Below are 27,734 nucleotides of genomic sequence, written 5' to 3'. Positions count from 1 at the left end.
TAGAGCGTCTGAAGAGGTGGAACGCAGTCCTGGACCTAGTTTCCAAAAATGTTGAAAATGAAAGCCTCGAGTTATTCTTTATTTCGCTTACTGGCTCCCGCTCACTTCCTCAGAGAAGAAGAAAGAAAGAAAAAAAAATAGCCTTGCTTGCTTTAAGATCCTTATTTTTCACCATTAAGAAGCAAAACCATGAATTGTTCATATTTTATAATCAATGCTTTCTCTGTGCTGACACACTCCTTTGTAAAGAAACAAAAAGCTACTTTACCTATGATTTTTTTTGTGAAATGAGCCCAAATCTTTTGCCCCTCTTACTTAAAATGAGTTAGAATGAAGTTTTCCTATGCCTAGATTATGCAGTTGATAGTGGTGTAATACTATATGCTTTTTTTTTTTAAGCTCTTTGCATTGTCCACAATATTGAGATTAATATTGGAAATCTGTGGTCTGTGCTGATGTCACTTGTTTAATGATGTAGAGACCTGAGGGTGACCACGGATCCATACCATGTCAGATTTCCAAGAAACTCATTGATCTTATACTATTGCAATAATTGGAACACTTGCTGTGCAAGCCCTTTCTTCTCATTTATCTCCTCAAAATTAGACCGTTTTCTCTGCGGACACAACAGGCTAAATGGTTTCAAACTGTCCAATCTATCAAAGCAGAAGTATTGTTTTGAATACAAATAATTGTCTGCTCTGCAACTCCCTCTTTCTGCTCTCTTTACTCTCAAGGTTTCAAACTGAGCTCAGTTATGACTTCCTGGAAGTGCATGATGGTCCCAACCTGCTCTCTCCTCTGATTGGCTCGTTTAATGGAACCCAGGTCCCTCAGTTCCTGTTTAGTAGCAGTAACTTTCTGTATCTGCTTTTCACCACCGATAACAGTCGATCAAACAGCGGCTTCAAGATATTCTACGAAGGTGAGAGTATGCTACTATTACCTTCATGCACTATAAAACATTAAACTGGATGAGTTATGAATGCAAAATATTTTTGGAACGGTACATGAATATTCTTGTTACTTTTCATAGCATTTAAAATCACTGAATCAGTTTTAAATTAGATATGTCAAATAAAGGAAAGAAACAAAGAGACAAAACTCCAATTATGCGGTGGTTAATGGCACTCAAATTTTAAATTGGTCTGCCTTTCCTGTAACACTTTTATAAAGTTTCTGGAACTATGTGTCAAGACCAAACTGTGTTGAGGATGTGTTTCAGGTGGATAACATGACAGGAGCACCAGTATTTGCATAACAACTTGACTCAATGATCTTCGGTTCTCAGGATGAAACAAAATGTATTCAGTTTAGGTACTTGGATTAAAATTCAAGAGTGAGACTACAGAATTTTAAACATTGCCTAACATTTTAGAGGGAGACCAAGGTCAACACTGCTATTGTAAGTCATATGGTACCACTAATGTTAATTGTTAAGGATACCTCACACAATTATTTCAAGTTGAGCAATATTTTATGCCTTTTATGCGAGAGGTTAGGGAATAGCTTCTGGATGAAATAAAAGCCAAACTTTAGCGACAAAGTTAGCTGTAACATCTTAATCAGTGCTGCTTATTGAATATTATTGTGAGTGTTCAATGGAATTGTGGGATTTATGTCAGCAATGGACTTGAAGGGACCTGCCCCAAATCCCAGTCCCCAGACTCACTGTTTTGCTATCTAAATGTGTTCTGGTGCTTTACTGCCCCTTGTCAGGCGCAACAGTAGCCCCAAGTTTAAAGATGCAAGCTTATGGAGGAAGGTTGTCTTCAAGTGCACAGACTACAGTCTGGGTAAAATCTTCTGCTCTCAGGAGAGTTTGTGTTATAAACTTTCTTTCCACATCATTATGCATGGAGTTGTAGCCTTTGAAAAATCAAACAGAAAAATACTCTGGACATAGTGTGATGTATTTTCACGATTGTTTGCACTAGCACCATTACCCTTGTCACTCAGATGTGATTCATAAGACAGAGTTTGTTATTATGGCTGTATTATTGACTGAAAGCAGACCACAAGTGCCTTTGTCTTATTATGTTTCACTCTCAAGTGCATTTCTCTTTTGTTGATGAGGCTATTGAAAAGCAATAACAGTAAGATCATATTAGCTTCTTCCATTGCAATTTAGGACATATCTTATTGCTGAAATGCTTTGGGGAAACCCAGCCTAGTTCATTTGTAAAATTGGTCTTACAAAGTAGGGCGGTTGTGAATTATGCTGTGAATAAACTGATGCACAGAAACACTGCATCATTAACTTTGTATGTAATAACTTAAGCTTAAGGATAACTTAAATCTATTCAGTTACAAAAAATACTACAAAATGTTATCAAATAATATTTAGGCCCACATATTCGATGTATGTTTTCTATAATTTTACGCCTGACCGTTTTTTTAATTATTATTTTTGCATGATTTTTTAGAGGTCAATACCAACACTGGTCAATGAATGCTCTACTTCTCTAACATGTTCAGGCAAAATTCACTTTCTCTTACTAAAAATATCAACTATTACTCAAGGAGAGCAAGACAAGTTTTCTACAGAGGCCTAGCAGTAAAAAGGAAGAGCCCTGTTTTCACACATGAATAATCAGTCTGCCTGAGCTGTTATACAGGTTATTAATGTTGATGACTGTAATCTATAGCTCACAAACCCTTTAGTATAACTGTATTACACTGTTAACTGTGTCATTTCTTGTCTATAATGCAGTGCCACACGGGCAAAAGTAACTTCTGCTGGTCTTCTCCTAACGCATTAGAATTTATTACAATGGGGTATTAATCCTTTTCAGATCGACAATATTTGTTTGACTTGCTGAGAGTGTATGCAGCCAGTGCTGTTTGATTCTGCAGTGGGTGCAATTTTACATACATTTCACATTGTCTGCTGTACCTTTAAATGCAATTCATGCTGGGCTCACAGTCACTGATGCCAGACATCCCACAATGAACAGGATACTATTTGCTGACATGTCTAAGTCCTTTTACTGGGACAGTCACCTGAAACTACTGCAGCACCCAAATCTGGACTAGTACCAGGACACCTCTGAAAGAGAACAAAAAGTGATAGCTAGTTACACCTTGCAGCTGTGTTAATATCTGTTCCGAATATTTGTATATGTGTATGACCACAGTTTGATTCAAGTAGCTCAAGCCATTTCTGGTATCTGTTACTCATCAGGTGTGCTTTTTTCTCTAAATGTCTGTTCAATTATATCTTACTGGCTGTGTATATGGATGGTCTGGTAATATGGATGGATAGATAGATTAATAGACAGACAGCCCATAGCCATTTTCCCAGTAACTCCCTAAAATTAATGCTTACATGTTTAATTAAATTGTTTGCAAAATGGCAAAAGTAAGAGATTAAAATACAGGTTCTGAAAATGCTAGCTTAGAATACCCACTGATGACCTGATAACTGATTTACGCAACTGTTGCCAGTCAATGCCTAACATCTGCATATTTTTAGTGCTTCAAAAGCAAACCTGCTCGGAAGATATCCAAACGGCAGTCCTGGAAATACCAGGGAAGAATGGGGGCATCTCTTTGCAGCTTGCATCACTGAAGATTAAGAGGGAGCTGGAACTACTATGTATCCAGTTCATAGCCAGTTAGATTATTTTTAAATGAAAGCCAGAAGTGGTGGTCCAACACATGCATAGAACAGGAGGCAGTATATTTGTACAGTTTCACTGAGGTCATACCCCCAATTCTCTCTCCCCATGTACTCCCTGTACTCCTCCTCACCACCTACAGCATCTACTTTTGGCCTTTTCTCAGTGGGTGACTTGCTTAAATGTATGAAAATAAAATCTTGTTTAGAGGAACTGAAGAACTCTATCAAGGTTATTTAAAAAGAAATTGTTAAACATCTCACCAGTCGATGCAATAGTGCATTTTTCTTCAAAGTCTCAACTGTGCCGTGTTATAAAACAGCCTTTACTGTTGTCTGAAATGTGTCACTTTTTCTGTGCAGTGTCTTTTTTCGTCATGTAATATATTTTTCTCACTTTTGAGTAAGCATGAGCGAGCATTCCTTTTTGAAGTTAAAAGTCAAAATAAAGGTCAAAGTAAATCTCTTACTTTGGAAAACTTGCCTTCTGTATTATGTATGCAGATCTACCTTTGTTGTGATGATTGTAATAACAAAGGTTCTGTCAGCACTTTTTTGTATGACTGTGGCCTAGAAATTCTACTGATTGCAAAAATAGAGTTGATATTTTATGTTTCATGTATGCTGTATGACTTACCTCTTTAGCTTGGCAGTCATTTTATTTTCATAACAAAGAGCAGACCCTCCTCTACTTTATAAATAGTTGTGTGACAGAATGGAAAAACATGCAGTCCCTTGCACAGTAAATGCTGTACTTAATACATAGTCCACATGTCACAATACAATGAAGATGTGTAGCTTGGTAATTCTCATCATCAGTCACCGTAACAGACACAGACAACTAGCCCATAAGTTAACACAAAAACTAGAAACTATATAAAGTTTGACTTGCTATAAAAATCAAATACAACAGTAAATACATTCAATTGCCATGGTGAATATGTACAATTCTCTCAAAACCTATTCAATAAATAACAGTTTGATTTTAATTTCTGTAGTGGTCACATTGGACACATACTCCTGTATGGATCCTGGTATCCCAGTGAATGGCATACGGTTAAGCCATGACCTGTCCATTGGCTCCACGGTGTCCTTCCAGTGTGACCCAGGATACAGGCTGAGCCATGAGGAACCACTGGTTTGTGAGAAGAACCACTTCTGGAGCCACCCACTGCCCACTTGTGATGGTATGTATACAAAATGTTCTACTAATTTTTTTTGCAGTGCATTCCAGCAGAGGCATCAGTCTCATCCATGAGAGTGTGTGAATGCTAATCTTATTTGTAATATCTTTTTTATACCATTTTGGTTTTTATGTTCTTAAAATGACTCTGAATGACACTGTAGCCTATGACATGATATGGTCGTTTTGAACACCTTAGAGCTGTAAGACTAAAAATACAAAAAATGCCTTGAAGAATTCTAATATGAATGTTAAGAGTCATTGACAGGGCATCTGATAATTGACCTGGTTATGACCTGAAGTACTGATTGATTTTTATACAGCACCAGATCAGCTCATTAGGATGTATAATCTGGCAGAGTCTTTTAGCCACAAATACTTGTAGCCACTAGTAATTGGCAAGAGGTGTCAAAATTTATTTTGCAAAAGGTAACTGGGTTCTTATAGCAGCAGCTTCCATTACTGTATTTATTCTGAAACCTCAAAAAAAAAAGAAAAGAAAATACATGGCCTTGTTGGCAAGAGCTAACGACACAAGCATAAATGACTATGGGTAGCCCACAGCCCGTCTGACTAACCAAACAGACAATTGTCAAAATGCTTTTTATTCAGCAAATAGATCCAGTCCTTGTGTGAAAAACTTACTTGGGGTGTTATGATTCATGTAATGCTCTACTTCAAAGCATGAAGTTCAGCATGTTCCTGATAGTTTTGATATCTCACATTATCTCTCTGCCGGCTGTATTTGTACAGTTTTGCTGTTTGTGCTGTTTAGAAGCACACTGAAGGACAATTGTGGCGATTACTGTTGCAGCGTACAAACCATAAATGATGTCTCTTAGTCACGGATCACTCAGTTGAAAGAATATAATGAATACAATACATGCAAGGGTTGGCGGGGAGCACCATACCGTGCATATGATGCAGTGCCGTGTTATACAGCTTCAGCCCAATGGATGTCCTGAAAATTCATTTTGTATCTTGGAGCATTGTCTTGCCTAGGTTTGTGCCAGACTGGTGCCAAATGCCTTGGCTCTCTGCCTATGGAGCCTCTAAAGTAGATAGTTTGCCAAGCGTACTCATCCACTTTTAATGACTTTATGTAATTTTGGTTCATTAATAAAATATTTGATATAATTTTGTTGGTGGGTAAGGATTCAGGCCTTGATGTGTTGTGCTGGCTGGAGGGCCCAAGGGTGGAAGGAGAGAGGATAAGAGGGGGGTGGGTGTGTGCAGCTGTGGAGCCTCAGGCATATCAGTGATCCTCCAAAACATCATCTGACATTCATTACTTTGAAAATATGTACATGCACAAGAGTTCTACTTCTAATATTTGTCAACGATCGCTGTTTTTAAGGAAGGCATCCGAGGCTGTAACGTCACTCTTAGGGCATTCAGGCCAAAGAACACACACACAAACCCATGCACATAGACTTAAAGAAAGAAGAAAAGCAAAGCTTGTCCAATTTCATAAATGCTATATTTAAAAAGCAGTGCCCTTTATGCAAAATGACCTTTTAGTTGAACCACAATGGCAGCATGAGAAAACGGTTGCAGGTTTGAGCAATATCCAATTAGACCAGTTAACCATCAAATGGCTCTAGCATTAACCACAGCAGCCAATGAGGGTAAAGATTTATCTCATTAACTTCCATTGATGAGATAAGGAGCTTTCTGGCAGTAAAGTATATGTAAATAGACAACATGCATTAGAGTCATATTACTGAGGTTACTATGAGAGCTACTCCTTTAGACAACACTCCCTATCACCTCAGCTGTAACTACTCTACATGGTGGGTTGCAACTAGATTATCCTCACAACCTGACTGAAAAGTAGCTGGGCGCAATTGTTTGTTTGTTTCTGTTTGGACGAAATTCAAAATCACTTTGAAGTCCCAATCAAAATAAAGCCAGATGCTCTAATCCGCTGAATATGCTTGTGTCGGTTCTTTTAAATTGTAAGTAAATTTAATGGATTATCATGTTTTCTGACAATGTCTTTCAGTTTTAAGATGCCATAGGAGAGGAGAAAATATGGATGGATAGCTGTATTAATGAATAATTTATTGTCCTGGCAGTAGGGCAGGTTTGGAGAGAGAGGGAGGAAAAAAAAAACATTGTGTTGGCAGAATTACAGGTACTCATAAAAATAGCAGGACAGGATGTGATGTGACTCAAATGCATTATTCATTTAAATCGCTCCTCTGTCTTCAGGTGAAGGATTTATTGGTTCATTTACAATTTTTATTTTAATTTTTTTCAGCAATAGTTACCATTCATTATCTTCCCTTTCTATTCAGCTTCATGTGGTGGGGATATCAGGGGACCTGGAGGGATCATCTTATCACCTGGCTTCCCGGAGCTATATCCTAACTCTTTAAACTGTACGTGGACTGTAGAAGTCAGCCATGGAAAAGGTAGGAAAACACCACTAATTTAAAATGATACATTCTTCAACGTATACATATATACAATGCGTACTAAAATATTTTTTTTATTTTGGTTGAGGAACTCTTAAATTATAGATATGTTAATTATTATGTTAATATATTTATTTTGTACTTTTTGTGAATCATTCACACACTGCACCTCACTAACAGCACATTTATTTTATAGTCCTCACCACAGTGACACACTCAATAGTCCTAACAATGACCAAATTATTATACTATAAATTAAAACGACACCCCCACCACGGATTCCAAGAACATTACAGGGATTTATTATTATAAAGTGAGAAGTGTGTAAAGCATATGTTTTACTTGAGCAAATATTATTTATAATAATAAATAATTTAAATGTACTGTTTTTCATCTTTGGCAACTGGCCAGAATATGCGTATGGATAACATTACACTCTGAGGTGTTCACTTATTTAAAAATTAACTGTGATGATTTTTAAAAGTGTGTTCAAGTATCAAAGAATTCAGTTTATTTCGTAGTTCTTCATTAGCAGTTCTTCCACTCATTTTACTTATTTGAGCCAATGTTGTACACATAGGCTGCTTTATACATTCCTCAATTGGATAACATTTACATTATTGCATTTTATACATTTTTCACCTAGCTCATTTAATCAACAGCTTTGACATTTCAGTGGTTCACCTGGTAACAGAATTCTGGTATCTCAGTTTTATTCACACATTATTCTTTATTTAATTTGTTTAATTCCGTTATCACAGCACTCACTGCAGTTATGTGATCAGTAACCAGTTCTCCGAGACATTCTTATTCATTATCATTTGAAAAGTACTTTGAGCTTATCTCAGTGCCCTAGCACCAAGCTGTATTATCCCTATATTTTACTATAGTGTTTCTTGTTATCCTCTTTCAAAAGGCCCATTGAAATGCCAGATTGTACTCTTTGTACATTACCAATTGATCCTCTTGTCAAAACTAGCACCTCTATTTCCTCTAAAGAGTCACCTTTGGTGGTTGAAGTCTCAGCAATCCGTCCACTCTGAGTTGTTTGACACCATGAAAACAAAATTAAGCATTTTTTTAAAATTCTACCTCAAAGGTGTCCAATTTGTGTTTAACTCCTGTCATGAGTTCATTTTCTTGCTAGGTAAGACAAGATTAATATAATTACTGTACACATACATATACATATGTAAACCATTAGGCTCATGATGGCAAGTTAATGGTTATATCTGTGTGTGTAGCTTTTAAGAGGAGACTGGCATGAAATAAAAAAGTAGTGGAATACCCAATGACATCACTTAACCAGCCCCTAAATAACTCGCACCAACAACTGAATACTTGTTTCAACTGCATTGTATTGTTCTTTGTTTTTCCCTGTCTTATTTCTTTTCAGTTGTAACAACAACCTTTCAACAATGACCTCACATACGCTCTCCTATCAACAGCATTATCCTTTTCATTTCTTACATGGGTCTTTTAACATTCATCAATAACTGGCATAAAACTCAATTGCACTCACTGAAAACCGATAACAGCTCGAAATTATGACAACTTCCAAATAATTGACTAATTATAGTCAAATATTATTATAGTCAAATATATGGGCACTGAAGTTCTCAGAAGCACACTTATTCCCATCATTTTAAGGTTCAAAACCTATAAGGTTGCCTCTAAAGTTCCTCGTCCAGCAATACTTGTACTAGTACCCGGGCATTGGGTTAGGGAGTTAACCAAAACTATACTCTAGCCATTGCACTATAGTCTTTAGATTTTATAGATCTTATAGATTTTCATCTGCACTACCTGAAACACAGTTGATGTTTCCCATCAGGGTGTCTCTTCCCTGCATGAAGAAATATATCAAGCTCTTGCTTTATATGTGAGAACAGATTAGGAATCTTTCATCATGGCATTGATTTACCTTGTGTATTTTTATCCTGTGTCTACAGAGACAAATTCATCTTAAGGGAAAGTAGCTATGTAACTATTCCACTCAGTAATTATCAACATCCCGTACCTTCTATATTAAAATATTGGGATGTCCCCTCATGGGGATGGCTCTTGATTAATTGATCATTTGCCTTTACTCTTTGTAATATAATTGCTGTTTTACAGAGCACAATCAATCATTCCATTTTGTTATTTATTTTATGGTCATTTGGGACTTTCTTTATCAAGTGAGCCAAACATTGCGGAGGACATTATAGAGTCATATTCGAACAGATTCAACAGATGGCATTAAAATGGCAGCGCTTATTGTACTGAAAAGCAACCAACTGGCCATCATGGATGGGATGAAGGTGTGTTTAATTGGTCTGAGTTACAGTGTGAAAATAGAAGCAGGATGTACAGACCTAGATCTTGTTTTCCAACTTAAAAGTTAAATAATAGTTTGTTGATAGAAACATTTTAATAATTTTGACCAACCTGAAAACAACTGATAGATTTTTGTTGCTGCTGTAGCAGATTTTCTATCATTGATTATGTTCTGTCTTCTCTTCTCTTCTTAAGGATGTGTTGTCCTCAAGTTTTAAAGTTTTAAATGATGGGCAGATGCCAAAGTGTGAGAAATACTGACTAATGCACTGGTGGAAAGGCCATGCTTCTTAAATTGCATAGTTTTAAAAAAAGACAGCTGTGAAAATCTAACTTTTACTTTGATAGTTTTCACTGTATGTTTTCTATTCACTTTGCATTTTGAAATTGCTTTTAATCTTTTTTGGATCTCTTTTTAAATTTAACTTTTTCCTTTTCATTTCAGTATGATCATTTTAATACGATTAATTTACTCATTCCTAGTGCTGCTATAAGGATTAAAGCAATCATTATTTAATGAATGAAAAATGCGTTGTGTAGGTGGATGTTTCAGCATGCTAAACCCAAATTAATACAGCCGATTTCTACCCATGATAATGACATTTGAAATTATAGTTACAATTTAAATTGAATAATGGTCACATTCAGTTTGAGGTCATTGCTTTCAATTTCAGTCTGTGCCCTACAATGTAAACAGCAAATCCATTTCTTAACCTTATAGGTCAGTATGGACATGAAAACATCAAATTTATGCATTACATATTCTGTTCAATTATATTAACATATTCCATTCATTTTCTATATCTCTATCAGTGATTCTTCGTATTTTCCTGAAAACCTTTAATGCTGGGCTTTCTTATTTTCTCCTCCAAGGTGTCCAATTCACTTTTCACTCCTTCCACCTGGAGGATCACCATGACTACCTTCTGATAACAGAAAATGGCAGCTTCGCCCAACCACTGGCTCGACTCACCGGCTCAGAGAGGCCTGCACCAGTAAACGCCGGCCTGTATGGGAACTTCAAGGCCCAGCTACGCTTCATTTCTGACTTCTCCATATCGCTGCAGGGATTCAACATCTCCTTCTCAGGTATGAAGGCATATGAGGGTTCTCTCTGTAGGAGGCAGGGAGGGGGGGAGTATTGGTAGGTGTGTAGACAGGATGGGTAGGGAAGGTTTTTAAAGAGGAAGGGGGATAAATTGTGTGGAGGAGGCAGAAGGGAGGAGGATGCTGAAAATGTGGTGGGTGGAGTTGTTAAGTAGGGGGGTTAGAAAGCAAAAGACACTGTGACAGACAGACAGAAAGAGAAAGACAGCTCGTTCAATGATGAGATCGAAAGTGCTAAGCCTCTCTGAAGCGTGCATAAAGTAACATGTGAGGAGAGATTTGTCGGTCAGAATGGGAGCGGGCTTAAGGTAGACCATGCCTCAGGCTGTGCTGATCAGAGGATGATAATTAAGAGACAACGAGGTCACGCAGGTAGAGGATGTCTGACCGTGATGGGAATGATGATCAAAGCATGCCATGTGGGTCAGTATCCTCAGGGCTGAGAAAACGGAGGGGAAAGGGGGGGTGTACAGAAATAATGGGCCCCCCATGCAGAGACCAAGGAATGGAGAGAGAGGTGTAGATGGGAGGCTTAGGGAGGGAGATAGAGAGAGAGAGAAAGGAGATGAGACAGATGGTGATGCTGAGTGAGCAGGGTTGATGGAGATGGCAGAGAGAGAGAGAGAAAGAGAGCAAAAAAGAGAGATATGGTAAAGTAGAAAAAGGGAGAGCAAGAGGGTCTGCTTCATGAGCATTCTGGCTAAATGTTTGCCTGCTGTTCGCTGAAGTGAAGCATAACTTATGCAGCCATGAATATTCATGAAATTTAGTTTGTCAGTGTGTGTGCGTATGTCCTTGCATGCTCTGTAATTAGCATCTATAGATTTCCTGATTAGAATTCATTTTTTAACCTTTTATGACCTTTGATGAAAATTTGCCAATGCTGTCAGGCCACATCCTACAGTAGGGTGCTGTTGTAACGTTTTGTTGTGTTGAAATCAATAGGCCTACATAGTTCTGCATACTGCCAAATACAGGCCATAAGAAGAATGCTGCCGGAGTAAGACCTTATTCTTCTTATGCAGCCTGAGTTGCATCTACATCTCAAATGATAAGGCCACCAACAACCCATGTATAATAATATTGCATGCAGGGTGGCCTAGTTTTTAGAGAGCCCATCCGTCTTCCAGACATCCAGGGTTCAAGCGTTTGGCATGTATCCCAACCTGATGAAGTGTCCTTGAGCAAGACACTTAATCCCTACAATTTGCAATAGTGCTTTCTATGGCTGAACGTGCATTCACTTCAGAGTTTTTTTGTTTGTTTTTTTGAAGGGAGCATGAGAACAACCTGATTTCTCCTATGGGGATTATTATCAATATAAGTATAAGTAACAGTCATTATAATAGTTTTATTAGTAGTATAGTATTGGTAATATATTTTTTGTGGGTAAGACAGCATTTGTATTTGTTGAAACTGATTTTTTTTTAAAATCTATCTTGTTTTCAGAGTACAATCTCGAACCCTGTCAGGACCCTGGAACGCCTCGGTTCGGCTGGCACACAGGCTCCAGGTTTGGCATTGGGGACTCACTGGCGTTCTACTGCAACACGGGCTATCGTCTACAGGGGGCGAGGGAGATTGTGTGCTTGGGAGGTGGCCGCCGTATGTGGAGTGCCCCTCTGCCAAGGTGTGTGGGTACGTGGTCAGCTGCTTTTATTCCGTTTTCTTTCCTGTATGTATATTGCAGTATTTATGCTGCTAGCCAGTGTCAGGTTTTAAATGTATTTGGCAGAGATTTAAACTTTTTATTAGACATTTAAGAACTCAGTGGAATTGGATTTACTTAAGCAGACTACAATTAAAAACTCAGACCTGTGATTAATACTGCTGTGAGCTGCTAGATTAAAACTATCCTGGGAGATCTCTTTTCCACTGAAGGGTGCTTCAAGGGCAGGTCAAGGGAGAGGAGTTCAGGGACAATACCAATACCCGCCCCAGAGAAGCACAATTACAGTATTTGCACATTTTAAGAGCGGACTCCACTTATCTAGTTGTTTGACAGCAGAGGCATTGTGTCATGTAAACTACAGTGGTGTGAAAAAGTGTTTGCCCCCTTCCTGATTTCTTATTTTTTTGCATGTTTGTCACACTTAAATGTTTCAGATCATCAAACAAATTTAAATATTAGTTAAAGATAACACAAGTAAACACAAAATGCAGTTTTTAAATGAAGGTTATTATTAAGGGAAAACTAAATCCAAACCTACATGGCCCTGTGTGAATAACTTAACTGTGGTTTATCACACCTGAGTTCAATTTCCCTAGCCACACCCAGGCCTGATTACTGCCACACCTGTTCTCAGTCAAGAAATCACTTAAATAGGACCTGCCTGACAAAGTGAAAAAGACCAAAAGATCTTCAAAAGCTAGACATCATGCCGAGATCCAATGAAATTCAGGAACAAATGAGAAAGAAAGTAATTGAGATCTATCAGTCTGGAAAAGGTTATAAAGCCATTTCTAAAGCTTTGGGACTCCAGCGAGCGAACCACAGTGAGAGCCATTATCCACAAATGGTGAAAACATGGAACAGTGGTGAACCTTCCCAGGAGTGACCAGCCGACCAAAATTACCCCAAGAGCGCAGCGACGACTCATCCAAGAGGTCACAAAAGACCCCACAACAACATCCAAAGAACTGCAGGCCTCACTTGCCTCAGTTAAGGTCAGGTTTCATGACTCCACCATAAGAAAGATACTGGGCAAAAATGGCCTGCATGGCAGAGTTCCAAGCCAAAAATAACTTCTGAGCAAAAAAAAAAAAAAAAAAAAAAAGGCTCATCTCATTTTTGCCAGAAAACATCTTGATGATCACTAAGACTTTTGGGAAAATACTGTGGACTGATGAGACAACAATTTAACTTTTTTGGAAGGTGTGTGTCCCATTACATCTGGCGTAAAAGTAACACTGCATTTCAGAAAAAGAACATCGTACCAGCAGTAAAATATGGTGGTGGTAGTGTGATGGTCTTGCTGCTTCAGGACCTGGAAGACTTACTGTGATAAATGGAACCATGAATTCTGCTGTCTACCAAAAACTCCTGAAGGAGAAAGTTTGGCCATCTGTTCATGACCTCAAGCTGAAGCGAACTTGGGTTCTGCAGCAGGACAATGATCCAAAACACACCAGCAAGTCCACCTCTGGCCTAGTCAAAGTCCTGACCTGAATCCTATTGAGATGCTGTGGCATGACCTTAAAAAGGCAGTTCATGCTCGAAAACCCTCCAATGTGGCTGAATTACAACAATTCTGCAAAGATGAGTGAGCCAAAATTCCTCCACAGCGCTATAAAAGACTCATTGCAAGTTATTGCCAATGCTTGATTGCAGTTGTTGCTGCTAAGGGTGGCCCAACCAGTTATTAGGTTTAGGGGGCAATGACTTCACTTTCACACAGGGCCATGTAGGTTTGGATTTTGTTTTCCCTTAATAATAACAACCTTCATTTAAAAACTGCATTTTGTGTTTACTTGAGTTATCTTTGACTAATATTTAAATTAGTTTGATGATCTGAAACATTTAAGTGTGAAAAACATGCAAAAAAATAAGAAACCAGGAAGGGGCAAACACCTTTTCACACCACTGTAGTTACATCACAACCTGTGATGGAGTGCTTAATAGGTTCTTGCACAAAACTGCCTCTGGCGCACCACTTTAGCCCTGTGAAGTCCAGAAAAGGACTTCTATGATGGCATGAATTTTACACGAGTTTTGAAGTAGGCATGCTCTTTTTTTTAAAACGAAAATAAATACATTAAAAGTAGTGTCATGTGCTGCTTGGTGTATGTATATAAACCATGCAGAGGAATGCATATTGATGTCCCTTCCATTCAAAATCCATAATTGGCTCTTGATTCAGAACATTTCTTTTTGGAAAGTAATCCTCTACTTTTTGTTGGCATGGTGCAAGAAAGCCAGTGCGGTAAATCTTAGCCTGTGATGTTTTTACACTGACCGTTTAATAGTCTACTCAATGTTTCACAATGTGTCAGTGCCAGTTGATAATGATTATTATGATACTAAAGTATTAAAAGGGATGGACACTTAGATGAATCAGTAATCACGATCATCCAAATAAGACATTTGAATTATACCTTTATCTAGCATAGTAACATGCTAATGAACCAGTTATATAATGTCTATCAATCTTAGTGTATTTATTCCAAAGTAGTTCCTAGTAGAGTCTGTTTTTGCAGTGCCTGTTGTTGTGTAACTGATTATGTCTATTGTCTCTGTTTGTTTTCTTGTAGCTGAGTGTGGATCGACAGTCTCCAACAATGAGGGAGTTCTTTTGTCACCAAACTATCCAATGAACTATGACAACAGCCACGAATGTGTTTACAGCATTCAGGTCCAAACAGGCAAAGGCATCAACATCACTGCCAGCACATTTCAACTTGCCCAAGGTGACATCCTCAAGGTAAAGACACAATGCAGCCCTTCTTCTTTGTTGACAGAAAATAGATAATGTACAAATAAACACAGGGCTTTGGTTAAGAACTAAGTCAAATCAATGTGTGTCATTTTTAATTAATGTTTAAGTATATGAGTCCTAGTGCTTTTCAACATGGGAAACTAGAAAAGGGATTTAGTAGAAAGCACCAAGCAGAATGCAGAATTGTTTTGCCTTGGAAGTCAGAGCAAAGGTCAAAAAGCATCATCAGCATCATCCCTTTGGGAAGGAAGGGATTCATTTCTTTGCTCAAGGGCATTTTAACAGCTTTGGTAAGCACCACAGATGTGATGCAAATGACTATGTAGTCCCCACTTCACAGCTGGAATGCACTCTTTTTGGGATGCAGATGTCTTGTCTAATGCTCTAATTAACAGAGCATTGTAGCCTACTATCTGTGTTTCTAGTAATGGAGTTGTGTAGACAGTAATCTCTTGTACTTAGTCATTTTGTGAACATCTGAAATGTGGAAAGATATGCTTTGAGAGCTAAATTGACTTGAAGAAAGGGAAAAACTAAACAAAACAGAGAGGGCCCCACTAGTATTTCAAAGGCAGCGCCCAGAGCCTTGTATTTCATTTCTTGTTATTTCACAGATGTCAATCAGGAAAGATTAGGTATACTGCTGGAAATTCGTACTTGCAAATTTAAAAGTGTGCTTCTTCCACATATAATAATTTCCATTAAGTGTGAGGATTAAAAAATGTCAGTGATAAAATAGAATAACAAATAAAGATTAAAAATGCAATTATGTTTTGCAAAAATCCACAAAACAGAAAAACAATGTATTGTACTCATTGTGTGGGCAATGCACTCATTTTAAATTATCATTGGATTTTAGTACTTCAGTATTAAAGAACATTTAATATTTGGTTGATAATTGCTGTTAAATAGTCTTTTTTTTAGTTTGACATCATGAATCCCACCAACTACCTTGTTAATTCAGCTCTACAGATGCACAGTAGCAAATCAATGGGTAGAATTATGGTCACTCCAATCTAATTTTCACATCCCATTTAGGACATTGGTTTTGCAATAGATGTGCCATGTAAAACAGAGGATAGCTTCTTTTGAATTGTGGTTCTCTTTCTTCAGTATTAATATTTAATTCTTAATATTATCATTCTACTTTATTGTGAGTATTTAATCCTCCATAAGCAGCAAAACTCTCTATCATGTTCTTCTCTGTCTCTGATCAGGTGTATGATGGTAAAGACGGTGCAGCCCCACTCCTTGGCACGAACACAGGCACGTCCATGCAAGGTCTGTCCCTTACCAGCACCTCCAACTATCTGTGGCTTGAATTTTACTCTGACCAGGAGGCAACGGCAGCGGGGTTCCGGCTCATATACCACAGTAAGTCACATTTCATTTCCCTGCGGGAGGAGGACCCTAAAGCTTTTCCAAATGAGTGAATTTAGCCTCTCTTCAGGAGCCAGGCATTTCAAGTAGCAGAATTTAAAAGAAAATGTTAATTGACCCTCACCCTGCTTCACTGTGTCTTTCACTGTCAGGGTATCCAGTAAACACAGCATGTGTATCTGCACTATTCCTGGAGGAAAATTTGCTTTTTTATTTCCTCCCTTTCTCTCCCTCTATCTCTCTATATGAATCTCTTTTCCCTGTTTTCCTTTGCGCTCCACTCCTGCAATTAGCGTCCATACCTGTCTAACTGTACCTTGTTAAAACAGGTGAATTATTGTTGGGATTGTTTGAAATCAGTGTGTTTGTGCATGTATTAGCAATGTGTATGTGCATGTACTGTATATAATGTGTGCCTCTACATACAGTATGAATGAGTGCATGTGTGTGTATTGAAAGTTTGGGTCATTGCTGTAAGTAGGCCAGTAATAGATGGGTTTTGTTTCTCCCCCTAATTGGCTTGCTGACTGTGTATTGTTGCTAACCATTTCTAATTTATTACTGTGGCGCGAGAATGTTTTGGTGACACTGCATTTTGCAGTCCAATTTAAAGTGTTTTTGTGTTTCACCTGCAATTGAGCTCTCTGAATTCTTTTTGTCTACCAGTGAGTTTTCTAAGGTAGAATTCAACATAGTTAGTGAGAATGGCAACAGGCCAAGTGCTGTTTTGACTTGAATAGTATGAAAGCAAAAAAGTTTTTAGCTAACTTGCAATTACTAGGCCCACACTGGCAATTTTCAGTCTGTGATAATTACACCACATGTGCCAGGTACAAACAGTTATACTATAGTTCAAATAAAAAATAGTTTTATGATAGAGTTAGTTAGTTTTATTTTGCATCCTGACAGACCTGCAAAAATAATAATAAAATGTATATTAATCAGGAATGTGTACTCATTTACAACAACTAAATAAATTGCCATCAGCATCTAAATGCAACTACAATTAGGTGAGAAGAAATTATGGTTTAATTACAACCTGCCTTTTGAGTTACAGAATTACCCATAAGTAAGTATCACATAATTAGATTTAATTTCAGATTTTTCCAGGGATGTGGACAAGGTAAATAGTTGAATGTAAGCTAGCACCCTTTATCCATCTCAAAGTGCAGCCTTTACTTAGTATTTTCAACCAGAATGAATAGGCTTTTTCAACTTGGAGAGGATTGACTGATGTATGAACAGCACGAGGGCAGGAGAAGGTGGGATATGGGCAGCTTAAATCTTGTCTGGAAATGAAATCTGATCATGTTTTCATGACTCTTCTACCAAAAGTGCTGAGGTAATTTTCTAAATGTGAGCAGTAACTGCTGGAGATTTATACTGGGCATGACACTTGTAATACTACCATAACATCTGGCATGGGCATGGACCTCGGTGTGAGAAGAGACCATAAATCAGCACTGCTGGGTTTTATGTGTGGCCACTGTTGCTGCATACCAGAACACTTACATTTAGTACCTGAAAGAGCGGAACACATATAACAACCATGGTCAAGTTCAAACATGGTAAGCTAAAGAGTTATTGCCACATTTTCTTGTTAGTGGCTTGTTTTTTCTTTCTTTTGTATTACCCAAAAGTGTTACAAGTGGATGGGCTGTTTCTCAATCGTGGTAAATGCCCACACTCAATTGAACATTTAATTGTGAACATCTAAGTGTACTCTCTCTGTCCAAAAGGAATCTTTTACTGCCAAGTCATATAATAGGACTGTAAGCCCAGCCCTCATCTGTGCTCAACTGGAAATTAATTCTCAAAGCTTAATCAATACTCCTTTACAATACAGATAAATGAAGCTGGTTTACAGAATGGCTGCTCTCCAATGGATTTGGTTTTAAATGCTGACAAGCAGTTCTGTGTTTGTATGTGTTCATGGTCTTTATGTTATGCCACTCTTAAACTCATGTTCTTCTCCACCCTCCTCTCCTCCTCCTGTCCCTCTCAATCTTACTCGTCTAGGCTTTGAGCTATCCCACTGTGATGATCCAGGTGTGCCGCAGTTTGGCTTTAAAGTCAGTGACCAGGGTCACTTTGCTGGAAGTGCCATCACGTTTGGCTGCGACCAAGGTTACACTCTGCACGGCAGTGGCATACTGAAGTGCATGACAGGGGAGAGAAGAGCATGGGACAACCACCTGCCGTCATGTATAGGTAATCCTTTCTGCCTAGGTCTGTATGCTGTCTTTGTCTCTGTCTCAATTTTTGTTCCTAGACATTCTGTCTCCCGGTCTCTGTCTGTCTCTCTGTCCATCTCTCTCTTTCTCTCTCCTTCTGTAATATATTATTATTCAGGTCAGGCACACTGTTAACATTGCTCAGCTAGGTGTCAATCCTAAGGATTTATTCCGAGATGATTTCTACTTAATTGAACTATGTTGAAAGAAAATACGATACTTGTCATTTTGTAAGAGACTATAAATAGCTCTGATGTTTTATTGTGAATCATTGATCTCTCTGTGTGTTCTTGATGCAGAACTGGCTGTATAGAGTCATTAAGAACACCATAGTGAAGCAATCTTAATCACTATTGAGCTTTCTCTGTGTTGCTCTGACTGTTTCATTCATAGGCTGTGTTACTTAGATGTTCTAATCCACAAGCAATTGATCAGCATTTTTCTAGAAGTAAAAGGATAATTATCAGAGTATTCATATCAGATTGAGTCATGGACATGCTGTACAGACTTGGCTGTACTTTCATATTCAGAACATGCTGAGACATAGAAATGATAAAGCTATTACCTGCACGCTGCTTGAGTCTGGAACGTGTTGTGAGGCAGTGTCTGTTTCTTGTTGTCTAGCAATGATGGATTAGGGTAAAAAATGATTTACAAATTCTGGACGTGTGCAGAATTGTAATTTAAATGCCACCATGTCCTACTGCCTTTTTCAATGAAACATGTATTTGTTCCTTTTTCGGTAAAAGGACTTCGATCTAGGATTGTGTGTGGCATGTTCAATACAATCAGAAAAAAAGCTAAATCAGTCTATTGATTTACTGTTTAACAGTGCTGGATCACTAAATGGTCAATATTAATAGTGAGCTTTGTATCTGTGAGCTGCATGTGAAATTTCTCCAGGGCCACATCCTGGCTCCTGTCAAGGACTTTTACATTTGCCTGGTGTTATGATACTGATTATAGCCTACCACTGTGGCAATCTAATGCAATTTTCCTATTAATTAAGTGCCGTTTGTTCTGTAATATAGATAGCTAGACGATAACCAGGGGAGAGACAACATAGATTGGATGATAAGAAATTCCTTCAGTCATTTAACATTTGTAGCAGTGTCCTCCCTGCAGTGCAAGGCCAAGCCTATATATTCTCTGGACACAGTCTTTTTAAAGTTAATTAATGGCATAATTAGGAGGCATACTTAGAAACAAAACAAGTTTTGCATCTGTGAGTATCTCTGCCCAGGCAGGAAGTCCTTGTTGAAGTCCCATTATCTGTTAGAAAAAGAAAATTGTTCATTTTCAGCAGAGCTTAAACTGTTGCTCATTACTCCTCAGTCTAGACTCTGAGTTTCAGTGAGCTTGGACTATTTGGTTTCAACATACTGTATGGGCATTTGCTTGTCTTTCTCTATTTCCTGAGTTTGCATTTTTGGAGGTTTTCATGTATTTTGGTATTATTTGTGTGTATTCATGCAGCGGAGTGTGGCGGCAGTTTCAAGGGTGAGTCTACAGGGCGTATCCTCTCTCCTGGGTATCCTTTCCCCTACGACAACAACCTGAGGTGCACCTGGACAATTGAGGTCAACTCTGGCAACATTGTTAGGTAAATCAAGTTGCTAATAACATGGTAATAATGCATGCATATTTATGTATATACTGTATTGCCAGTATGAATGAAAAATGGTTTGCTATTGTCATTGTATAACTCTTAAGTCATTTATAACTTTTTAGAATATTATTATAATTTAGAATATTTTAATTAATGTGTGCAATAATTTATCAAAATATACAAATTGTATTGAGCATCATTACTCATCAAATATGGTGGTGAGGAAAAAAACATATAGTTGGGCCTTAAATTATTAGTCTCATAAAGAAACTAATGTAAGTTAAACTCAACAAAGGCAAAGTAGGACACTCAGTGGGTTTGTGTTATGAAACTAAAGGGAATTTGATTGGCGTTATCATGAGACTGCAGTTTATACACAAGGAAATTGCCTACAACTGAACCGATGGGAATTTATTTAAATACATCTAAAATTAACTGAGGTCATCCTAGCTTTACCTGACTTCAAAAGACTTAAAGATGAAAACATCCTAAAATGTTGTAAAGTTCAGTTAACAGTTTAAACTTAAAATTCTTCTCCAAAGCTAGATGTCATCAAGAGAAACAGCCTGCAGCAGCTCCATTAACAATGATTCGGAGAGGGACTTTGTAGACACTGTGACAGCACCCAGAGGAATTTTCCCGGGACATGGAAGCATTTTTTTTGGTTGAGAGCTCCTAGTATTACTGTGAAATAAAACCCATTTGGGCTTAGAGGTCGAAGTAAACATGGTATGATTTCATAAAGTCAGCCACACATTCTTTGTCAGAAGAGCTGCTTCAGGCCATCTCTTGATGAGATTGCAGATAAATCTGTACTCTCATATTTCTAACTTTGGCAGAAATTGATTGATGATACCAAATCTCAAGTGAAATGCCCAAAAGCATGGGGACACTGTCTCTAGATAGATCTCTCCTTTGAACTCAATTTAATCTTGCCAAGTTCAGCACCCATGTTACTTGCCTTCTTGGGAACAGTTGTATCCGTTGTATTTGCGATCCAAAATTGTGCAGGTGAACACAACCATCATTAATTCAACTAAACATGAGTGAATAAACCGTCATATAAGCTGAATTCATCTCAGTCTGATCATATGTTAAATGCAAAGACTTGACTAAAACTGACTGAATTGATCTAAAGCCAGACTATGCCAAAGTAACAATCTCTTGTGTCCACCTCTCCCAGTCTCCAGTTTCTTGCATTCGACACAGAGGCATCCCACGACATCCTGAAGGTGTGGGATGGGCCTCCTGAGAACGAGATGTCTCTGAAGGAGGTTAGCGGTTCGCTGCTGCCTGAGGGGATCCACTCTACTCTCAACATTGTCACCATTCAGTTCGAGACTGACTTTTATATCACCAAGTCTGGCTTTGCCATCGACTTCTCCAGTGAGTATTTCTTAACGAATAGTCGATGTACTGTAGATTTGCTCTTAGTGAGAGTCACTCTGAACATAAGGTATTTCATTCAGTTTGTACATAAACGTACAGGTATGTCAAGATTGTATACTATCTGAATTGAGAATGTGTTGTAGTGAAATTGTTAAACATTTCTTTTTAAAATTTAATGTTATTTGAATTTTTGACTGCCTCATATGGCGCAGAGTATGTCTGTCTAAGCAGTGTCATCACATAATAAATTAAAGGTTAATATCTTGTTGAATTTTTAATCAGGATGTCCCCAAATGATACCAAGTTATACTGAAGTATGGTGCAGATTTTAATTTGAACATTTCCTCATACCATGTGGATCTCTCAGTATTTTATGTAATCTTTAACCATGTCTTGATGAGCAGAGCAAGACCCAGGTATTTCACAGTTCACTGCTGATAGTATCCTGTGCAACGTTTGCTGCTATAATACTAATGCATACATTTTCTGCTGATGAGTAGTTTCAAAACCAAGCACATGAGTACAGCAGTTCCATATCACCTCATGTATGATGATAGACCGATTAATCGGTCAGCCTATTAATCGGGGAGATTATCTGGCATTTTGAAATAATTGGCATTGGCCGATGCCTGCGCTCACAAGGCCGATAAATAAAAAAAAGTCTGCAGACACATCTGCAGGCAGCCTTGTCAGTGTGGCTGCTGTGGAACGATGTTAGCGCTCCCCCTTGTGAGTTTTGGGAAGGTGGTGAAAGTTAGTTTCGAGCCCTGCACTATAACTCATGCATCCTGCTGTAAGCGTTTGCTCAGTCACCATTGTCTTAAACACACTTTTCTCCCGTCATAAATGACAGCAAATCTAATCTAAAACTGTTACCGGCTAACATTAAATATATATCATGTTATAATGTATAGAATGACTGTACCCCACTCTTCCGTAAGTACCAGTCACGTTCTGAATTCTACAGCATAACCCAATATTTTTCTATTTAAAAATTCCATCTAAAACAACATGTTACTGGCTAAGATAATCATGTATATTATATTTTGATGTGCATGGAATAGTGGAATTACAAGACTTTTCTTTGTTTTGATATCGGCGTTATATATCGGCCATCGGCCGCTCTGCTCTCTAAATATTGGCATTGGCATCGGCCATTGAAAAACCCATATTGGTCGACCACTTCTAATGTATGATGAGTTTGTAAATGTTTTCATTTTCTTTAGTATACAGGCATGTCAGCATATTGTCAAAATCAATTGAATGATTTTCAGTGCACTTGTTTGAAGCTGGAATCGATTCGGGAGATATATTCTGTACTTAAATACCTGGTTTGCTCAAGACAGATAATCAAATGTATTTTGCTGTGTATGTCATCTATTAATCACATCATATTAACTATGATCACCATTACCGTTTAATTCCACATTTGTATTTTTTCAGCATTTTTTACTTGATGTATTTCTGCTAGATGTATTTGTATTTTGGAAAACAATAATAAGCAACAACAACACTAAACTGCAATATACTTAACTGTGTTAAGTCTCTTTAATAAAGTCTGTCAAGATGGGAATATTTGAAGAATCCATCAGAGTTTACTAGATCATTCTGGTAGCTTTGGGCTGCTCCACAGCTGTGGTTTAGGAAAACAGATTAGGAAAACACGGCAGGATTTTGACTGATATCAGTCCGTAATCTGCTCTGTGCTCTAACTCTGTTTGAGCTACAGTTTCAGCTTGACAGCTGTCTACCATATGATATGAAACTCCTTGTGTGTGTATGCGTGTTCTCTCTTGTGCTCATTGATTCCCTGTACTTTGCATGCACATGTGTGTTTATGTATGTGTGTGTCACGCGTATGTGTCTGTCACGCGTATGTGTCTGCTCTTCAGGTTCACTTGCGACAGCTTGCAGAGATCCAGGTATTCCCATGAATGGCAGTCGCAACGGGGAAGGGCGGGAGCCCGGTGACTCGGTGACCTTCTCTTGTGATCCGGGATATGAATTGCAGGGGGAGAGCAGAATCACCTGCATCCAAGTGGAAAATAGATACTACTGGCAACCCAGCCCTCCAAGCTGCATCGGTGAGAGAGAGGGAGATAGTGTGAGGTAGAGAGAGATGGTGGGATGTTTGGAGGAGACAGAGAGAGGTATATAGATTGAAGGAGAGAGGGAGGGAGAAGTGTAGGGGATCAGAGTGAAAGAGAGCTGGTGAGAGGAAGAGGGAGCAAGGGAGTTTTTCTATTAACTGCCTGTAGCAAAGACTATAATTCTCTCTCACTGATGTCTTAAAAATATGCGTAGGATAAACAAGACTCTTCAGATATGTTTGAGTCGTTGCCAACTCTTATGTGGACAAATCCACTTCTGTAGCCAGTCAAAGAATGAGTACTCTACGGTCTCCCAACACATTGTCTTATTAGAGCTTAACAGCTAATTACTTAACAATGCAATTAGAAATAATTACACTAAGTAGTTCCAAAGAAACCTAGATGTTCTTGAGTTGCTGCCAACCAGTCTAACTGAGGGTTTTTTTCTGGCCAGGAAAGAGCTAGGCATTTGTAGGTGTTAAGTGTTACCACACCAAAAAAGAGCAACATACTCGTCAACGTGTTACCAACACTTCTTCATAGTGAAACATGGCAGCTGTTAGTTTATTCATCAAACTCAACAAATGACAAGTAAAGCCTTTTGTGAGGCTTCAGGATTTAGGCACAAAGAGTATCCTCTGACATGCTGAGGCACTAAAAAAAATGTCATTAAAAATCACATAAACATAATCCATCCAGCTAAATCCTACAGTAGAGCAGAAATGTCCATATTTATTAATTGATTATTAAAGTGTCTACAATACTTTGTAGTCCCAATAAGATACAAGAGTCACATATCGATAAACCGTCATCAAGATAATTACATAACAAGCAGGGCGCAATAAGTCAAATGTGCACAGTTTGTGAGACTTGGATTGTTGAAAGAGTTGCAGAAGTCAGAAAAACTGAGATCCAATTATTTGTTTGAATCATTTATTGTTGGAAAGTTTTGCCGCCATATTTGCTGAATTGTATGTTTATTCTCCATATTTATCATATTTTATGCTTACCTGATATGTACAAATACACAGGACAAACTTTGTATTTTTGTGTGCAGCTGACCTATTGAACACTGAATGAAGCACTTAACAGGCTACATCAGAAATTAATTGGAAAATGTACCAGAAAGATCCAATGCCTTGGTAGGACAAGTGTCATAAAAATGGCTCTTTTAATCATAGTGTAGGGAAATAATGGTATAGTCTTTCTAATGCCCTGTTTTTTGGCCTGATGTCACTGCAGTGCAGTACCTGATGGTTGTTGCTGATAGAGGTCGACAAAGGTCATAGAATTTGACTCAATTATATTTAATGACCTAGAAGTGCTTGTTCCCTACCTGTCTCAAACTGAATTCAGCTCAGCCAAAGATGTGTGCAGCAGGTCAGGCACTTTCTTTGTGATCACTGTGTACAGGCACTTTCTCATCCATCTCTTCTTCCTTTTTAATCTCTCAAGCTCCTTGTGGTGGGAATGTGACTGGATCTTCGGGATTCATCCTCTCTCCCAACTACCCACACCCCTACCCACACAGCAAAGACTGTGACTGGCTTATTGCTGTCCACTCTGACTATGTCATTTCCTTGGCTTTCATCAGGTAATATGAGCTGCTACAGGGTCCATTTCACTTTGTTTAACTGCTTTTAGTCAAAACATAAAACGAAACAACACTGGATGTCTGAATGGCCAGACGAAATGTAAAAAACAGTTTTTTTTTGTCCCAGTTGCATTATTTACATTTTAAAGCGTAGGGGTTTGATACATTCTTCACATGTGTGGATCAGGAAAGTTATTTGAAACAATTATATTATTAAAAAGAAAACCCAGAAATTTAAGGTTTCTGCAGGATATGAACAGTGGCTCCAGTGAAAGTGAAAAAACAGTCTTGTCCTTTAAGTACATGGTCCAGTAGCTTACAAAATGAAGCTTTACCTAAACCTGTGGTATGTTTGTAACCTACCTGAAACAAAATGGAGTCAGTTCTCAGTGGATGCACAGCGGCTCAGGTTGTACCATGGAATTGCTTGTTTTCTGCAGTGGAACCAGCTATAACATCACAGTATTGAGCAAAGTTGGCCATGTGTGTTAAGCAGAGGACCTGAACTTGAGTCCAGGTGTGTTGGGAGATAGGGGGGAAGCAGTAGTGCCTCTACAAACACATAGAAGGTGGGTATTCCTGCTACTTCCTGCTGAAAATGTGGTGAAACAAGATTTCTGGATGAAAACTGTATATTGCAGGCAGAACTGCGATATGAGTGCAACTCATTTCCTAGGCTGAATGATACTAAGACTGTAAGCTAAGCATGTAGCAGCAATACTGGCAGAGCAAACTCACAGATGGGCCTGAGGGCACTTTTCATGGGCAATGTTACTTTTGACTTTTGAGTATTTTTTTTATAGTTGTGTCATGAAGGGCTGAAGAAGACTCCCATGCACTTTGCCTCTTCTTGAGGTGAAGGAGAGAAATTTACCATGTTTCTTTTTCAACTTTGTCCTTCAAAACAAACATCTAATAGAGTTAGAACAATGCTGCTTCCTGTCTTGGGAATGCCAAATGAAAGGATGGAGTTATGATTTTAGATTGGAGTTGCCTTGATCCAACTCAAATGCAATTATCTCCAAGCTATTTACATTTTTGTCATAAACCACGCTCATTATTTTGAAAACAAATGCTCCTCTCTCTCTCACTGGGCATGTGATTTGATATACAGCGCTACAATATGAAACGATCTTTTCACACTGCATTGCCATTGCCGTCTGGGAAGATTTTGTGCCAGTGTAGTGTCACAACAATTTAATCTCTCCTCACCTCTTGGGGGAGATATCTTTTTTTTATCTCATTGTCTGGAGATGCAAAACAAATCGCTTGGCGTGACTCACTTCTAGCACTGCGGTGCACACTCTCATTTTGAAACCCTAATGCATTCTAAATCTCACATACAATCTGTACAATCTGGTGGTTAAGACTTGGTGAAATAATAACTGTTTTATCTCTCATTTGTCTGTTTCTTTTCCTTGTCACAGCTTCAGTATTGAGCCCAACTATGATTTCTTGTATATCTACGATGGGCCAGACAGCAGTGCTCATCTGATTGGCAGTTTTCAAGACAGTAAACTTCCTGAGAAGATTGAGAGCACTTCCAACTTCATGTACTTGGCATTTCGCAGCGATGGCTCTGTGAGCTACACTGGCTTTCATTTGGAATACAAAGGTACTCTGAATGCAAGAGGGAGTGTATATGCATTTTCACAGAATGTGTGTATGTACTACATCAGGGGATTTAGTTGGATACATATATAAATGAATTAGAAAATAACATCTTTTAAGTACGCTACTGTACACAACTTTTTCTAATGTTGAGGCCAGTTTCACCCTTATCCATTTCCACCATGTTAACCATATTTCTTTTTAATAACACAGTTTTGAGTAACTATTTATACCATCTCTACTTAGTTAGAAACCCCTCTCATTTTAGACAGTTGGCACTCTTCTAAAAGCTTTTTTCTTTTGATTGGCAGCAAAACTGCGGGAGGCGTGTTTTGATCCAGGGAATATGATGAATGGCACTAGAATGGGTACAGACTACAAGCTGGGTTCTATGGTGACATTTCACTGTGAGGCTGGCTACCTGCTGCAGGGCTACTCCACTCTGACGTGTGTCATGGGCAACAGCAAGAGACCAGAGTGGGACAGAGCCAAACCAAGCTGCCAAGGTGAGAGGCAACACTTCTACATTAACAGAAGGCCTGAGTAGCAAAGAACTGCACTCCAGCTGTTTGGTCAATATTTGACACCATGTGATACCAGCACTGTGCTGTATAAAAATGAGTTGAAGTGTGAAAAAAAGTGTAAACTTCTCTTGCAGAATGCAAGAAAAGCAAACTCAGAGGAGAGTATTCTGTGTTTTTCTGTGGAGCAGTTAAATCATTGCTGCCAAACATTTATTGTTA

The 27,734-nt window shown here is 38.4% G+C and overlaps 1 protein-coding gene across 2 annotated transcripts in view; it reads left to right on the top strand.

The window, feature by feature from the left end:
- Window positions 1-27,734, top strand: part of LOC122881629 (CUB and sushi domain-containing protein 3-like) — a 229,266-nt gene that overhangs the window by 84,069 nt on the left and 117,463 nt on the right. For both annotated transcript variants that reach the window (XM_044208068.1, XM_044208067.1), the window contains exons 17-30: window positions 738-925; window positions 4,618-4,806; window positions 7,103-7,219; window positions 10,415-10,630; window positions 12,098-12,286; window positions 14,900-15,069; window positions 16,302-16,458; window positions 18,484-18,675; window positions 20,175-20,301; window positions 21,491-21,693; window positions 23,589-23,780; window positions 25,242-25,380; window positions 26,808-26,995; window positions 27,303-27,497. In XM_044208068.1, coding sequence (XP_044064003.1) covers window positions 738-925; window positions 4,618-4,806; window positions 7,103-7,219; window positions 10,415-10,630; window positions 12,098-12,286; window positions 14,900-15,069; window positions 16,302-16,458; window positions 18,484-18,675; window positions 20,175-20,301; window positions 21,491-21,693; window positions 23,589-23,780; window positions 25,242-25,380; window positions 26,808-26,995; window positions 27,303-27,497 — 2,462 coding nt within the window. The remainder of the gene's footprint in view (window positions 1-737; window positions 926-4,617; window positions 4,807-7,102; window positions 7,220-10,414; window positions 10,631-12,097; window positions 12,287-14,899; window positions 15,070-16,301; window positions 16,459-18,483; window positions 18,676-20,174; window positions 20,302-21,490; window positions 21,694-23,588; window positions 23,781-25,241; window positions 25,381-26,807; window positions 26,996-27,302; window positions 27,498-27,734) is intronic.

This window comes from Siniperca chuatsi, linkage group LG9 (assembly GCF_020085105.1).
Source record: "Siniperca chuatsi isolate FFG_IHB_CAS linkage group LG9, ASM2008510v1, whole genome shotgun sequence".
Classification (NCBI taxonomy): Eukaryota; Metazoa; Chordata; class Actinopteri; order Centrarchiformes; family Sinipercidae; genus Siniperca; species Siniperca chuatsi.
Note: the sequence above shows the minus strand (reverse complement) of the source record. Positions and strands in the feature narration are given on the sequence as shown.